General features: G+C 41.1%; 1 protein-coding gene across 1 annotated transcript in view; it reads left to right on the forward strand.

The window, feature by feature from the left end:
- Positions 1-15,151, forward strand: part of SAMD4B (sterile alpha motif domain containing 4B) — a gene marked incomplete in the record, with an annotated part of 1,390,985 nt that overhangs the window by 956,125 nt on the left and 419,709 nt on the right. The window contains 1 exon segment of the mRNA XM_044063650.1: positions 11,771-11,960. Coding sequence (XP_043919585.1) covers positions 11,771-11,960 — 190 coding nt within the window.

The following is a 15,151-nucleotide window of genomic DNA, read 5'->3' on the forward strand; positions in this document are numbered from 1 at the left end:
TTTGATTTCTCCTTTGACCTCTAGGTTTGAGGTCAAACAATTTCTTAAAAGCTTCCTTCATATTAGGCCTCTCAGGAAGCCTATTCCTCCTTCCTGGAACCTTAATTTTATACTTGAAAATTTGACTCGGGCTCCTTTTTTAACCTGCAGCTTCAGCTTTCTTGCAGCATTGTTCATGGAAGACTGTTCTTCTTTTGGCCCTTACTTCAACTATAAGGGTGTCTGAGCTTTAGGCCCTTACGGCTGTTCTTCCTTTTTTAGTTTTTCATAAGGACAGTGTCTCTTTGTACTAATCCTTCTTTTATGTCCAAGGGGGTTAATGAATTGTCTCTTAATCTATTAATTTGCCCACTTTTTTCTTTCTCCTCAGTCTGCCAGTGAGAATGTTTTTCACACCTTGAATTTGCATAGACATCTCAGGTATTTAGATAAGACTAAGGTCATTCGCAAGAGTGACCAACTTTTTGTTTCTTTCATCCTAGATCTCTTGATTTGGTTGTTTCTAAGCAAACCATTTTTCATGGATCCCTAAGGCCATTTCTTTAGTTTATTCTTTCATGAGAAAAGCCTTTCTGCCTCTGTAAAAGCTCATTTTACCAGGGTTGTGGCTTCCTCTGGTGCTTTTTTCAAAGATTTGGGTATCAGTTTTATCCCTGAGGCTGCTACTTGGTCCTCTGTCCATACCTTCATTAAGCATTACAAATTGGATGTTATTTCCAGAACAAGAGTTGGCTTTGCCAGAGTTATCCTGCGTGGTTTTCTAGAGGATTCTTCTGGGCCTTCTTCCTCCCAAGTTTCCTCTTGAGCTTTTGTACTCTTCTCTTAAGTGAAGAATACTACAACAGTGATATGGAAGGACATAGTGCAGTTGTGTAAAATCATAACAATAACAGTAGATGTCCTCTTCACTGTTTCAGTATTCGCTCCCTCACTCCGTCCTCCTCCTCCACCCTGTTTTTCTCTTCTCCTTTTATTTTCTTGATGCATATGTTTCTCCTTTTCTCCTTGGATTGTTGTTCCTTCTGGGGCTCTTCAGTTTTGAGATATGTATGCCTGTACGTCACGTTTATGCCCTACCCCATGAGCAGGGAGTGTACTTGTGACGTATGACATCCTTAAAATAAATAAATAATATGCTTATGCTATGCTGACGAGGTGATAAGGCTGAAATATGCATATCAGTGAAGTTTTTATTAAAATCAGTGAAGTCACGTTTCAAGTCCATTATCAATGTGTGTAAAGAGTGCATGTGAATTACATGGGTTCTGTATCACTGGTTTGATACTTCAGTATTTGTAATTCATTTAAATGAAAATGTTTTTGGCATCACTGTCTTGAGAGATTTTGTTGTATTTTTAGCTTTCATTAGCACAGTTGGGGCTTTCTTCTTTCTTTTTTTGCTTTTATTTTACATTGTCAGGCAGAAACCCAACTTTAGCTGAAACAGGGTACAGTAAACTCTGTTAACAGACACCCATCAGTATTGGTAGATGCCAGATAACTGTAGTTTCTGGTTGCTTGAGAGTTGCTATTAAAAATAGGCCTGAATAATACTGTACCCTATACTATTTGTTTGGTTTGACTTGTTCTCAGGTTGGAGGGGGGAGGGAATTTATTCCTGTCTTCCTTTTTAAAACTCTAAAAACGTAAGGTATGTTTCTGTGGGGAGAAAACAAAGTGCAACACATGAAAATTGTACTGTATTTCTTCGATTTTTTTTTTTTTTCTTGCCGGTTGCTAAGAGTTTACTGTATCTTTTTCTTTAGCTTTGTTCTCCATGTTCATTAGCCGACCTCACCAGTATTATTTTAGCTTTTTTTCAGTGTTAGCACTAGTATTTTCATTGTTCAGTATAGTAACTTGAAGCAACCACAGTGTCTGTTTTTATGCCTGTCCAGTTACAAAGGGCTGAGAGCAAAATGCTTGGTATTAGAATGCCACAGCCGTAGACTGACAGGTATTTGTTTTCTAAAATAAAAGTTATTTTCAGTGTTGTAAGTAAATGTACAAGTCACTGTTGTGGTCACTTAACATTCCAAAGACCCCTTTCACTGTTTCCATAGTGAGATAATTTTGATCAGGGCAACACTGTGTTAGTATTGCATAAGCTTATTTCATACTGTAGTGTTCAAACGCACCTGTCTTAAGTTTACTATTGGCACTCATTTGGTGGCTTAGGAATTTAAATTACCTTTGGCATAACTTGATTATGCAAATCTGTTTAGATTTTGACATTGTGCTCTCTGTAAATGCAGGGAGAACTGCTGCTTAAAAAAAGCGAAGACTGATACTGTGTTGACTTCATCCAAGTTAATTCATTTCTAAACTGTAATATTGGATATCCACAGTGCTTTCAGAAATTATGCTTAAAAGCAAGCAAAGTGATAGAGCATTAAATCTCCTTTAGATGAATTTTGACTCCCCTTTTCCAAGTGAGAATTTTATTATAGATGTGTTTTCACTTGTACCTGAAATCAGACCTGATGTAAAGAGTTTTGTCTTCTCTAGATAACAGGAGACAACATTACATGTGAACAACATTGTATCCAGAAAATCAGGTGAATTAGATACCGCTCGACAGGGGCACAGGAAAATAACTTTCTTGGGTGGCATAAGCCAGGGAACCTTGCTGGCTAGGCTTACTTAGGCCCTTGGGCCGATAGCCTAGTACCAACCTATGAACCTGTGGTGTACTGGCCTGATGAATCCCTTCAGTGGAGAATTCTGCAACATTGAAGAGAAGGGCATCTACTGTTATGGTAAGATTTTACACAACTGTACTTTACTGCAGTAGGGTTTTGAATCCCCCCCCCCCTCACTGAGTGTGTGGAGGAGGAGGATGAACCACTACTGTGGTTCATCCTGAGATCATGCAGGGTCTGTCTTCCCTGACTTTTGTCAGTACCCCAGGGATCAGAGGCAAGGGCAGAAATGCATATAGGAAGCAGTTTGCCCATGTGAAAGAGAAAACATCTATTTTCCAAGTCCCTGTCTGTTGAGATCGGGAGCAGAACCTCTGTTGTTTGTGGTGAGAGACTAACAGGTCTATTGAGGGTAACCCCCTCACTGCATAGTTTGGTCCAGAAAGACCTTTCTCTTCAGCATCCATTCACTGGGGTCAAGAAGATCCCTGCTTAAGAAGCAGTGAGGGTTAGTCCTGATGTTCTTCGTGTTTCACTGCTGCAGTCATTACACTTGGGTTATCCTGCCGTCAGGCGGGCCCACAGTCGGCCTGAGTTCCAAAGTCTTGGTCCGGGGTCGGTTGCTGTCGCCTCTTCCCTGACGTCAGTGCGACAGGGGTATATAAGAAGCAGCCAACGCCATTTTCTTCAGTCTTTCTTGCCGCGCGGGGCACAAAGCAAAAGCAGTTCGCAAGTGCCGGTTGGCCGACTCCTGAGATTTCAAATTTGATTTCAGAACCAAAGTCATAAATAAAGCTAAGTACCCCGTTGGGGAAACATTTTCTTGCCTCAGACCGATGTCAGTAAAAGTTAATAATTGTATTTCTTGTGGGAAGCAAATACCTCATAAGGATTTTCATTCTTACTGTATTCCATGCCTAGGCCCAGATCACGACATCACTAGTTGTCGGTTTTGTGCTAGATTTAACAAATGCACTATTAAACGTCGGTTTGATTTTGCTCGTCATTACTTTGGATGAAGGTTTAATTATACAATGCCGTCGGAACAACCGACGACCGGAATGCACAAAAAACACAAAGATAAAGATAAGGAAAGGCATCCGAGGCCCAAAACGGACGACGAAGCCTCTTCTAGGCCAGTCGCCGGTTCACCGGTTTTCAGTGAGGCACTTTCGCAGTCCCTGACACCCGCTACCTCAGAACCACAGGCCGCAACCGACTCCCACGTGGAGGTGCCTAGGCCTCTGGATACTCAAGGTGTTGGGCCAACGGAGATTAACCCTTCTGATGGGTACGGAGCCGTTGAGCAGGCATCGGCTTCTGAGGGTGTTTTCAGGCCTACTCAACTTACCATTGCAACTACAGCCAAGACTAAACCTACATTAAAGACAAAGAAGCAAGTACAGCATTCACCTGGACAGGCCTCCATGCCTAAAAAACAGATGCTCAAGATGGCCAAAGACTTGATAACTCTGATCAGGGGTTCCCATCCCCCTCCTGATAAAAGGCCTAGGCAGGATACAGATTATGATTCCTCTGACCAGGTTTCAATATATTCTGATTCCTCTTCAGAACCAGGGATATTCTTTACCCCCTATGAGGATTCTGACGCTGAAGAATCAATTCCTTCAGCTTCTCCTCCTGAGGATTATTCTTTTGGGGAAACTTTACATACCATGAGGGAGCATTTCCATTGGGAGGGCCAGGATTACTCAGAATCCAAGAAAAGGCTCAGAGAGTTTCTTTTACTGCCTCAGCACAGGCCCCTTGCTATTCCGCCAATGTTGGACATTGTGGATGATGTGTTCTCTGAATCTAGTTTAAATCCTGATTCTTCACCTCCAGCTCCAGTCAAGCCAGACAAGGTACTACAGAGTCCCTGACTTTCACAAATTTCTTTATAAAATCCCTGTTGCTGACCCAGAAACTATTTCCCAGGGTCCCAAAGGGGTTAAGGCTTCCACGGCTAAGAATCCAGTTCCCTCGGATAGGGACTCTAGAGCATTAGACAGATGGGGAAAGAAAGTTTACACCTCTGCAACTTTAGCAGTGAGGGCTCTAAATTGCCAGTTTCACATGCTTAAATATCCACAATACTTACTATCTCAATTAAAACAGAAAATGAGTACAAATGCAGAACAACGTCACTATAAGGAAATGCAGGATTTATTGCATGCAGTGAACAAGTGGGAAAGCATACTTTGCAATGTGGTTTTGATTCATTAGAAGCTTCTTGTAGAGCAGCAGTTACAGGATCTGTGATTCAAAGGCATGCTTGGTTAAAAGAACAAAGTTTACCAGATCATGTTAAGGCAAAATTATTGGATGCTCCTTTGCAGCAGGATAATTTCAGAACATCCAGGTAAATGTTTAGAGTGGAAAGGTCCAGAATGGGTCTCCAGGCTTTGTCCTTTCTGTGTACCAGGAAGAGTCTTGAGTAAAGTCCTTGTCCTTTTTCCTGCTGTGGTACTTTTTGAATAGCTCTCATGTCCATGAGAGCTGTAATTTGCTTTTGTGCCTCTGCCCATTGATTTTTGCTCAAAACCTTGATCCTCTGGTCCCCAACATTCCTCAGATACTACAATACTTGACTGAGATGCTGGACAAAGGACTATCCTTCTCATCCATTAAGATTCACGCTTCTGCCATCTCGGCTCATTACAACACAGATCCTCCTATTTTCTCTCACCCATTGCTAAAGCAGTACCTCCGAGGGGCTAAAAACATAAGACTGCCCCGGAGAGCACCAACACCAACTTGGGACCTCAATTTCATTTTGGAAAAGCTCACTTTGCCTCCTTTTGAACCCACCAATTCAGCAGAGTTAAAATATATATCATGGAAAACTGCTCTGCTTCTGGCAATAACCTCAGCACGAAGAGTCTCAGAACTGCAGGCACTAATGACAGTGGAGCCTTTCATCATTTTCCACCAAGACCGGGTTTCTTTAAGAACAAAACCCTACCTTTATGCCTAAGGTGGTATCCAGTGTGGCTCTTACCCAAACAATTCACTTGCCAACATTTTATCCAAACCCCCAGAATAAAGGGGAGAGACTTCTACATTCCTTGGACATACACAGGCAATTGCGCTTCCACTTGGACAAAACAAAAACTTTCAGAAAATCTGAACAATTTGTATCGTATGCTGCAGGATCACAGGGAAAGGCTATTTCAAAGCAGACCATTTCAAAGTGGATAGGACACTGTATCCGGTTCTGCTACACACATGAGAAACATGTGCCTAATAATATTAGACCACATTCCACCAGGGCAACTGCCACTTCCACTGCCTACCTTAGAGGAGTACCTACCAAAGATATCTTGGAAGCTGCAACTTGGAGTTCAGTGCACACCTTTACCAAGCATTACCATTTGCCTCTTTATTCTAGATCCAGAGCTGGCTTTGCCACTGCAGTGCTTTAGGGCCTCATAGCCACACCAAATCCTCTATAGAGCCAGACACCCAAACTCAGCTTTGGGATTCTACCCAAGTGTAATGACTGCAGCAGTGAAACACGAAGAACATAGTACAGTTTTGTACCTACCATAAATGTAGATGTTCGAGTGTCTTTACTGCTGCAGTCCAGGTTACCCACCCGCCAGCCCCTCTTTCTTATCTGGGACTAACCTATACTACTTATGTGGTGTATTTGCTGGTTGCTGAAGGTTTTATTTTTTACCTTTTTTGTATGTTTTATTAGCAATATGTATTGCCTACCATTTTTGGGGGCACCTGACATCTGGGGCAAGAAAAACTGAAGAAAATGGCGTCGGCTGCTTCTTATATACCCCTGTCGCACTGACGTCAGGGAAGAGGCGACACCAACCGACGCCGGACCAAGACTTTGGAACTCAGGCCGACTGCGGGCCCGCCTGACGGCAGGATAACCCAAGTGTAATGACTGCAGCAGTGAAGACACTCAAACATCTACATTTATGGTAGGTACAAAACTGTACTTTTCCTGAGCCAACTTCCAAATCTTCCTCAAAAGGCTGCACAGAGGGCAGGACAGAGTTTATGTACCACAACAATGTAGTGTTGTCTGTCCAGATCTGCAGGGTCCCTGGGCTTAAGTTCTGTTGAAAAGCCTTTATGGACAGGTAGGTTGCTAGTAACTCCTGATTTTGTGTGTAATCTCCACTGCTGTGGGGCTCAAGTACCCTGCACTTTCAGGGAACCTAAATGGACTCCGACAAGCTATGTATGTACTGCCTGTGGTGTTGCTCTTGTCTTCTGGTAAAGATAATTTTGCCCCAGGGTTCTGCTGTGTGGAAATCTTCCACCATAGGAGCTCTGTTTTTAGGCATGGAAGGAGATGCATCAGGCGTCGAGAATGCTGCTCCCAAACATTTTACAGAAGCCTTAGAAGTTTTCTCATGTGTAACTTTGTAAGTGGGATCATGAGACTGCAGAATGCCATGAGCCCCAGAATCCTTAGGAATTCCCTTGTTGGAAAGAATTGCTTTGGAAGCAGACCGTTCATGTAGCCTGTTAAGGAACTAATCCTGTCCTGAGGAAGGAAGGCTTTCTGTTGCACCAAGTCTATGAGGGCTCACAGAAAGAAGTTTCTTGTTTGAGAAAGATTTTGTGATTTTTGAAGATTTAAGTTGAGATCTACCTTCTGGAAGCAGTGTGTGGTAATCTGCATGGCATCTAGGGTCTCTTCTGTGGATTTTCCTTGACTGATGCAGTTGTCTAAGTAGGGGATAAGTATGTATTGCCAGAATTCGGTAATGTGCTATCAGAGGTGCTAAACATTTTGTGAAAACTCTGGGAGCAGTGGACACCCCTAATGGTAAAGACAGAAGTGGAAATGAGAGCCTGTTACAAATCTTTGATACTTTCTGTGACTGTGTAATATGGGGATATGAAGGTAAACATATTTTAGTTATAGGGTGACCTGAAGGCATCTTAGAAGATCGTGGGCAGTAGTTTTTTGCAATGTAAGCATTTTGAATTTTGGTGATGTTTAAAAACTTGTTCAGCTTTAAGAGGTCCAGGATGGGACTCCAGATGCCTTCCATTCTTAGAAATAGAAAAATCCTTTAATAGAAGCCTTTTCCCTTGTTTCCTGGAGGACAGCCTGAATGGATCCTTGAATTATTTCTCAGGATAGGTGGTAAGAGGCTTTCTCTGATCTTTTTGTTGTTTTGGAATGCCAAAGAAGGGTGGGAGTTCTCTGAACTGAATGTAGTACCCTTTTTCTGTTACTCTGAGTGTCGTTGGTCACTGGTGATGGATTTCCATTAGGTTAGGAAGAATGCGAATTTTCCAGCCAAAGGCTTGGAGGGAAAGGGTGGGTAGGGATATGGGAGGCTGAGGTTGAACACAGTCACAGTTGGCCTCTGTGCTGGGTGGGCTATTTGGAGCTCCCTGTGCTATGTGATTGTTCTGGTAGCTGTCTACTGCATTGTGTTGGTCTTTCACCTTGGGGAGGCCACCCCTTGTCTTGTCTAGGGGAAAAGGCCAAGTTTTTGAAGGGTAATTCTTACTGTACTTTGGTGTCAGAGACCAATAAAATTCCTTCACAGTTTTTGTTTCCTTTTTTATCCAGTTTCTCAAAAACCTGTTCAGCTGGAGAACCGAAAAGGAATTCTATGTCTAGCGGAGCATCCAGTAGTTCAGCCTTAATCTGATCTGAGAAGGGTTGGGTCCTGAGCCATGCATATCTGCGGATGACAAAACCTGTGGCAGCTGCTCTGCAAGAAGCATCTAAGGTGTCATAGCCACATTTTAGGAAGTGTCTGGAGATTTGTAAAGCTTCTCTGGCCATGTCCTGAATTTCTTTTGATAATGTCCTATCTGCAACAGAGTCTACCTTAGCTAGAATTTTGTCCTGGAGAAATTCAAGGTACTTTAGTGTGTGGAATTGGCAATTCAAAGCTCTCATTGCCAGGGTAGCAGAGGTATAAGGTTTTTATTTATTTATTTATTTAATTTTTAACCCCAAATTTGTCTAATAGTGTGCTTTATCTGTTATTAGGCAAGGGATATCAGGTGATCCATTGGGTGCACCTTTTGTTGATTCATTAGAGACTACAGAAGGGTCAGCCTTTGGATTTTTGTAAAGGTGCTTATGAGAATTAAGCACTCTGCTAAACCTGTCCGGTTTCCTAGGAGCTAGGGGCAGAGTGTCTTCAAAGACTACATCTGTGTATAGGAGGAATAGCCAGTGGCCTGGGTAAAAGTAAAATTAGCAATTCTCTGTAGTGGGTTTGAGCCTGTGAGAACTGTTTGCTTTCCCAACTGAAAACCTCCTTCATTCTATGTAGGGTATCCGCAAAGGAAAGAAGAATTAGAGTTCTTTACAGTATATACATAAAGTCTATTTTAAATTTTAACATTCCAGGAAATAGGCATGACAGTAGTTAGGATAACAAGCAAGTAGGTAGCATGTTGTTAGAATTAAAAAGTTTCACGATGACTGTCTTGCTGGAGGTAGTATGTTTAACAGCAGATGGAGAGGTAGGCTACAATACTGACACTCATTTTCCTTGTAAACATGTTCAGAGAAGGCTTTTTTGAACTCTGAGTGATTCCAGGCCCCTCAGTTCAGGCTGGAGTCTGTTCCATAATGCCGAGCCTAATTGGGAGTAGGCACATTCTCCAGTCTGTGTTTTACGTGGAGGTCTGCTTGATGTGATACCTTTCACCTGGGTACTACTTAAGGAGTAAACCTGGTTTTGGATGGGTAGTTTGTCTCAAAGGTATGTAATACCCACTGTTGTCTCCTAGGTACTCTTATTCACAAAGTTCTTACGCTGATCTTTCAATGACTGGAAGCCATTATAGAGGTTACAGTGGTGAGATCTGCTGTTGGGATGGATGGCAAAGCTGCAAATGCTATCTTCTGCTTTGGGAATTTTGTGTTGAGTGAAAGGTAAACGGGGGAAGACTGTATTCCATTTTAGGGAGAAGAACATTTTTGACTTGAGAAAAGCAGTCTGAAGGGGAGAGTAAATGAGAGATTGTGTAGCAGAGTTTAAGTCGAGATAGTACTGTGTTAAAACAAAACAGGAGCCAGTGATGAAAGTGACGTTAGTTACTCTTCGTTAGTAAAATAAAACCTGTAAGTGTTTTCCTATAAATAAGACTTCTTCAAACTGGTAAAATACACAACTTGCAGTTTAAGTAAGCAAATGTGGCACAAGTCATATTATAAACTTCAAAATAAATATTAATGTTTTAGCATCCTTTTCTTTAAAACAACTTTAAAATTAATAATGTCATTAACACCTTGAAACACAGTAGCAGTCAAAAGCACTTGCCAATAGTATTCCGTAAAACTAAGCTTATCATGTACATCACTAATCCTAATATCAGGAATGACGCAACCAAGAACAATTTTTTTTTTTTTTAAATCAGAGCATACAGTCTGGAGTGCTTTATATTTTTCACATTAATAGCATTATTGTGATCATAAATATTTGTCAATAAACCTCTTTTTAGACACCAATATAAAATATTTCACATGTGTAACAGGATGTCACATAGATCAGATAATCAGATTTACAGTTAAAATAACCAGGGCTTCCTAAACCCTTTGAGTGTTTACACAAAAACAGGAAGAAGATTTTAAAGTGCATCTACACTGTTTACACAAATTATATGAATAGGTTCCTCTTACATTCTTTTCAAGATTTCTAATAATATTTTGTGTTCCTAAGGAATGTCTTTATGAAGTTTTTTTTATTAGGATTAGTGATATAGAGGATGAGATTAATTTTAAAGAATGCTATTGGCAAGTGCTTCTGAATGCTACAGTGTTTCAGGTATTAATGACCATATTAATTTTAAGTTGTTAAAAGAAAAGGAAGTTACAACATACATTAGTATTTATTTTGAAGTTGATCATATGACGTCACGTGTTTGCTTATTTGATATTTAAACTGCAGGTTACATGTGGTTCAGTAGTCTGAAGAAGTCTCATTTGTCGAGTTGAAAGTGCTTACTGGTTTTAAATATAAATTCATAGGTTTAAAATAGACTCATGACTACTAGGGCCTTTGTAAGCCTAGCCATGCAGTATGTTTTTTAAATGTTTTATCATAGTAATAGAGAGTAACTCGTGTTCACTTTCACCACTGGCTCACATTTTATTTTGTTTATTTTGTAGCTTATATGAGTTTTTACTTATTTTTTAATAGTACTATGATGGTTATTTTGTCTGTGTGATTTGAAAACTTTAGAGAAGTATCAAAGTTAAGTCCTAGGTATTTGTATTCAGAAGTGACAGGAATTATGTCTTTATCGGTAATGTTGATAAGAAATAGATGAGGGAGTTTTTTTTTTGTGAATAGCATAAGGTTACTTTTTTTTTTAGAAGCCGCGGTGGTGCAGCGGTAGCATTGTTGCCTCACAGCAAGAGGTTCTCCCGTTCGATTCTCGGCTGGAGCACCTTCTGTGTGGAGTCTGTATATCTTCCCTGCGGTTGAGTGGCATTCGAAAGACATGCGTGAATGGGCTTGCCTTAGTTGAAGGTTGGGCGTCGGGCTGGCACCTCAGCACCATAAAAATCTATTGCCAATCATTAGCGGACCGGAGTTCCACTGTGGCTACCCCTAACCGGGAAAAAACGAAAGAAGCAGCATAAGGTTACTTTTTTGTGGTTAATTAGAAGAGGATTACCATCATCCCAGTAACATAGCTTAGAGAAATACTGTTCTCGTTTGTTTTAGAGATCATCCATTTTCTTGTTGACTTTTTTGAGGTTTTTCTTTGCATTTATCTGCTTTGCACAGCACACAATAAATTTGAAGAGGAAGGTCCCCAAGTACACCATTGTGGGTAAAGAGGAGAAGTTAATAGCCTGGGAAAGTTTCAGATACTAGACTGCCTAATCTTGATTGTATTATCTGTGATTTTAATGAGGATGAACCTTCTTATCTAGATCTTTCATTGTGGTAAGTGTATAACTTTCATTTGTACAGCTTTCAGGAAGACACTGGTAGTAGTTTAAAAAGTACCTTTGAGAACTCTAGCTGCTTTTTTCGCTACAGAGATGGAAGGGTTGCTTAGTGTTTCAAGGAGATATGTTTACTGTTTGCTTTCATGGGTAATATTAGAGAGTAGGCTAAATAATATCGTGCATTCTTTCCTCACAAAGCTTTTTATCTTCCTTTCAGTTGGCCCATTGGTTCCAATTCTCTACCCATAGCAACTGTGGGTGTTGGACGCAGAGGCCAACGGCAGTTTCAGATGCCTCCTCGGGCAGTGCCTGCTAGCAGAATGAATTTGTTGAGTCCATCTGGAATTGGAGGAGTCTCACCTCGGCACGTATTGAATACCTCCAGCATGGGAAGTCAGGGAAGACAGGTAAATCAGCAATTAAAAAAAAATTACTAAAGTCATCTTTTACAGCAGATAAGATCATACTGACATTCTGTCAGTCTGTGGTGTGGCTTGAACTAAACCATTGTATCTGCTGAGTTTCAATGTCTTGTCTCACAATAAGCCCACTAGTTAGCTCTCTTAAGGCAACAGTTCTTTTAAAAAGTCTGAGCTACGTGCTGCAACTCTGAACAGAATTGCAGCTTTTCATTTGGTGATGTTTACTGTCATCATCCAAAGAAAGATTCATCTTGCTTTCATAATGTTGCATGGAGTCAGATGTTGCCTATGTGCTGCTTGCTAGAAAGATTGCTGAAGAGCTTGTTTTTGTGCATTGTGTGTCTGGTACCCAGAATAGCTAACCAGGCTTTCTACTGTGTCTGCCTTTTTTAAATTTGACAATGTCCGGCCATAAAACAGTAGGTGGTGGTCTGGAAAGTGGCATCTATCCCAGGTCATCTGTTGCTCATCATTCAAGGCATTACTGATTAAAAGAAACATCACAATTGTACCTGCATGTAGAATAAATAAAATCCAAGCAAGAATGAACAGTAGATTTTTCTTCTCCCACTATTGCTTTTTACTGTATTTTTGTGTGAAAAACAGGACTTTTAAAGCCTTTACATTCTTACATGTTTTTCCTCCTCATTTTCCCCTGAGAAAGAGGCACCATTTTTTTTTTCTTGACCATGGAATTAACTATGGGTCCCACAGTTTGTCCTCCTAGCCACAAAAAGAAAAAGTTAAGAAAACAGCCTTTGCCATCACAGCAGGTTAGAAGTTTGCCTCTGCTGTGGCCATAGCTTGTTCCTCAGACCCTTAGCACCTTATAACCACTGTGGACTGGGGGTTTGCAATGCCCTGTGTGGCTGTTGGTGTCCCTTAAGTGGGCAGGGGTGAGCCACTCTCGTCAGCCCTGGGAGAGGGAACAGGGAAGACTTCCCTGTTTGGTAAGTATGTTGTGCCAGTCCCTGGGGTAGGTGCTGTTGCTGCCATTAATAACACTGTTGACCCCATTTTTCCTGTCACTAAGAAAAATAAACTAAACCTGTATCTACTCTCCTTCCTCTCATTTGTTTCTGGGTAACACTAGATTTAAAAGATGCTTTTCATCACATCCCAAATCGTCCAGAGTTTAGATGTTTCTTAAGGTGTGTCTGTCTGAATCCCATTATCAGTTCTCTGTCTACCCCTTTGGGACCATCCACTGTACCAAGAATATTCACAAAATGTCTAGCTCCAATTATGGCTTATTGCAGGCTACAGGGTATCCACATGTTTTAATATTTTAATGACTTGCTTTTCTTTGCAGAGTCTTTTTCAAAGTGAGGAGGAATCTCTCACTTGGATGTGAGAGCTCTTAAAAAAGTTGGGATTTTAAGAGAGCATTCAAAAGTCTTTTTTGACTGCTTCACACAAGATTGTGTTCCTGGGGTGTTAGCTAGACACCTCAGTGCAAAGAACTTTTTTAACACAGGAAAATCTATATCAAGATCTATTTCTAAGGTTTTCCAATCAGACTTTGGACACAGCAAGGGAATACGTCAGGATTTTAGTTCTCATAGCATCTGCGATTGTCATGATACCCCTGGCAAGACTTTGCATGAGAAAAATACAAATGTATCTGAAGTCTGTTTGGCCTCAGCACCAACATCTTTTATGTTTTCAAATCCCAGTGCTGGAGTTTGTCAGAAGAAAAATCACTTTGTAGAGATGGCAAATTTCCCTAAATCCAGGTCTTCCCTTCTTCCTCCCTGCCCCAAAGTACCACAGTCACCTCAGACTTTGCTTGGGGAGCAGTTTCAGAAGGGATAAAAGTACAAGCTGATTGGGATGCCAAGGACAGACACAAGCACAGAAATATGAGAGAGATGCTTGCCCTGATCAAGGCACTCAATTCTCTGAATCATCTTTGGTCCTGGGCCCCCTTCAAGTTGTCACAGACAATACCACAATCGTAGTATATCAACAAGCAAGTGGGAACCAGGTCTTGCCCCCTTTGCAACCTAACAACGTTAGCTTGGGATATAGCTTCACAGCATAATATCACTCTACAGTCATCCAGCATTCCCTCAGAGCAAAATTGTGTGGCAGACAGGCTGAGCAGGAAAAGGGCAGACCATCATGAATGGAAACTAAATAAAGGAACTATTCCAACATTTGTTCCATGTGTGGGGAGTCTTTCAAGTAGGACTATTCACCTCCCTCTCTAAACAGTCAGCTTGCAAGATTCTGCTCTAGAGCTCCATGCAAGAAAGCCTGGAAGAGACCGATGCCTTTTCCTTTCCTTGGACAGGAATATTCCTGTATGCTTTTTCACCCTTTCCACTGAATACACATGGTGTTACTGAAGATTTAGAAGAAATCCCCCAAGATGTCCAAGGCAAAAATGGATCTACAACCATTTGAAAATGGCCAGGGGCAATTGCCACAAGCTTTCTCACAAATGGATCTGCTCTCACAAAATCATTTTATACACCCCGACCACAATAAAATTCAACTGACTGCCTAGGTGATAAGGTCTTAATTTCCTTAAGGCACCTGTTTGCTAAGGGCATGCAGCAGGTACTAATGGAGGCAAGAAAACCTGTTACTAGAAATTCATATATTAGTAAAATGGAAAATGTTTTCTAGTCTGTGCCAACAACTTAATCAGCACCCATTCAATGCTAGTGTTTTTCTGGTTTTACAATATTTGTGAGAGTTACTAATCCTGTAGCCTTTCTTACCCTCTGTCAAGGCGCATTTATCTGCCATTTCAGCATGTCTATGCATGGATCATCCTCTTTCAAAACATTCTCATATTTAAATGCTTTTTGTTGCATTGGTTTTGTATAAGAATCCTCCAAGAAAATCAGTGACCCCTCCTTGGGATCTTAATTTTGTTGTAGAGAAGCTAGCACTTGCTGCATTTGAACCAGCTAATCTGGCTGACTTGAAGATGTCCTTCTGTATCACTGTTGCAGTATTCTTTACCTTAGACACCTCCTGCCAAGGATAGCTCAACGTCCAGCCAGTATACCAAAGCCTTTAGAATTTGCATGTGCCATACGTCCTACATATGTTTCCCGCACGGGATATAGGGTGTAAAGATGTCGTACACATGCAGTTACCCAGAACTTTTTTGCTGTCAGTCCGAACACCATTATTGCTCACCGGTCTGTTCACCCTTTGCT

This window comes from Protopterus annectens, chromosome 1.part0, assembly GCF_019279795.1.
Source record: "Protopterus annectens isolate FY-2018-M chromosome 1.part0, PAN1.0, whole genome shotgun sequence".
Taxonomy (NCBI): domain Eukaryota; kingdom Metazoa; phylum Chordata; order Ceratodontiformes; family Protopteridae; genus Protopterus; species Protopterus annectens.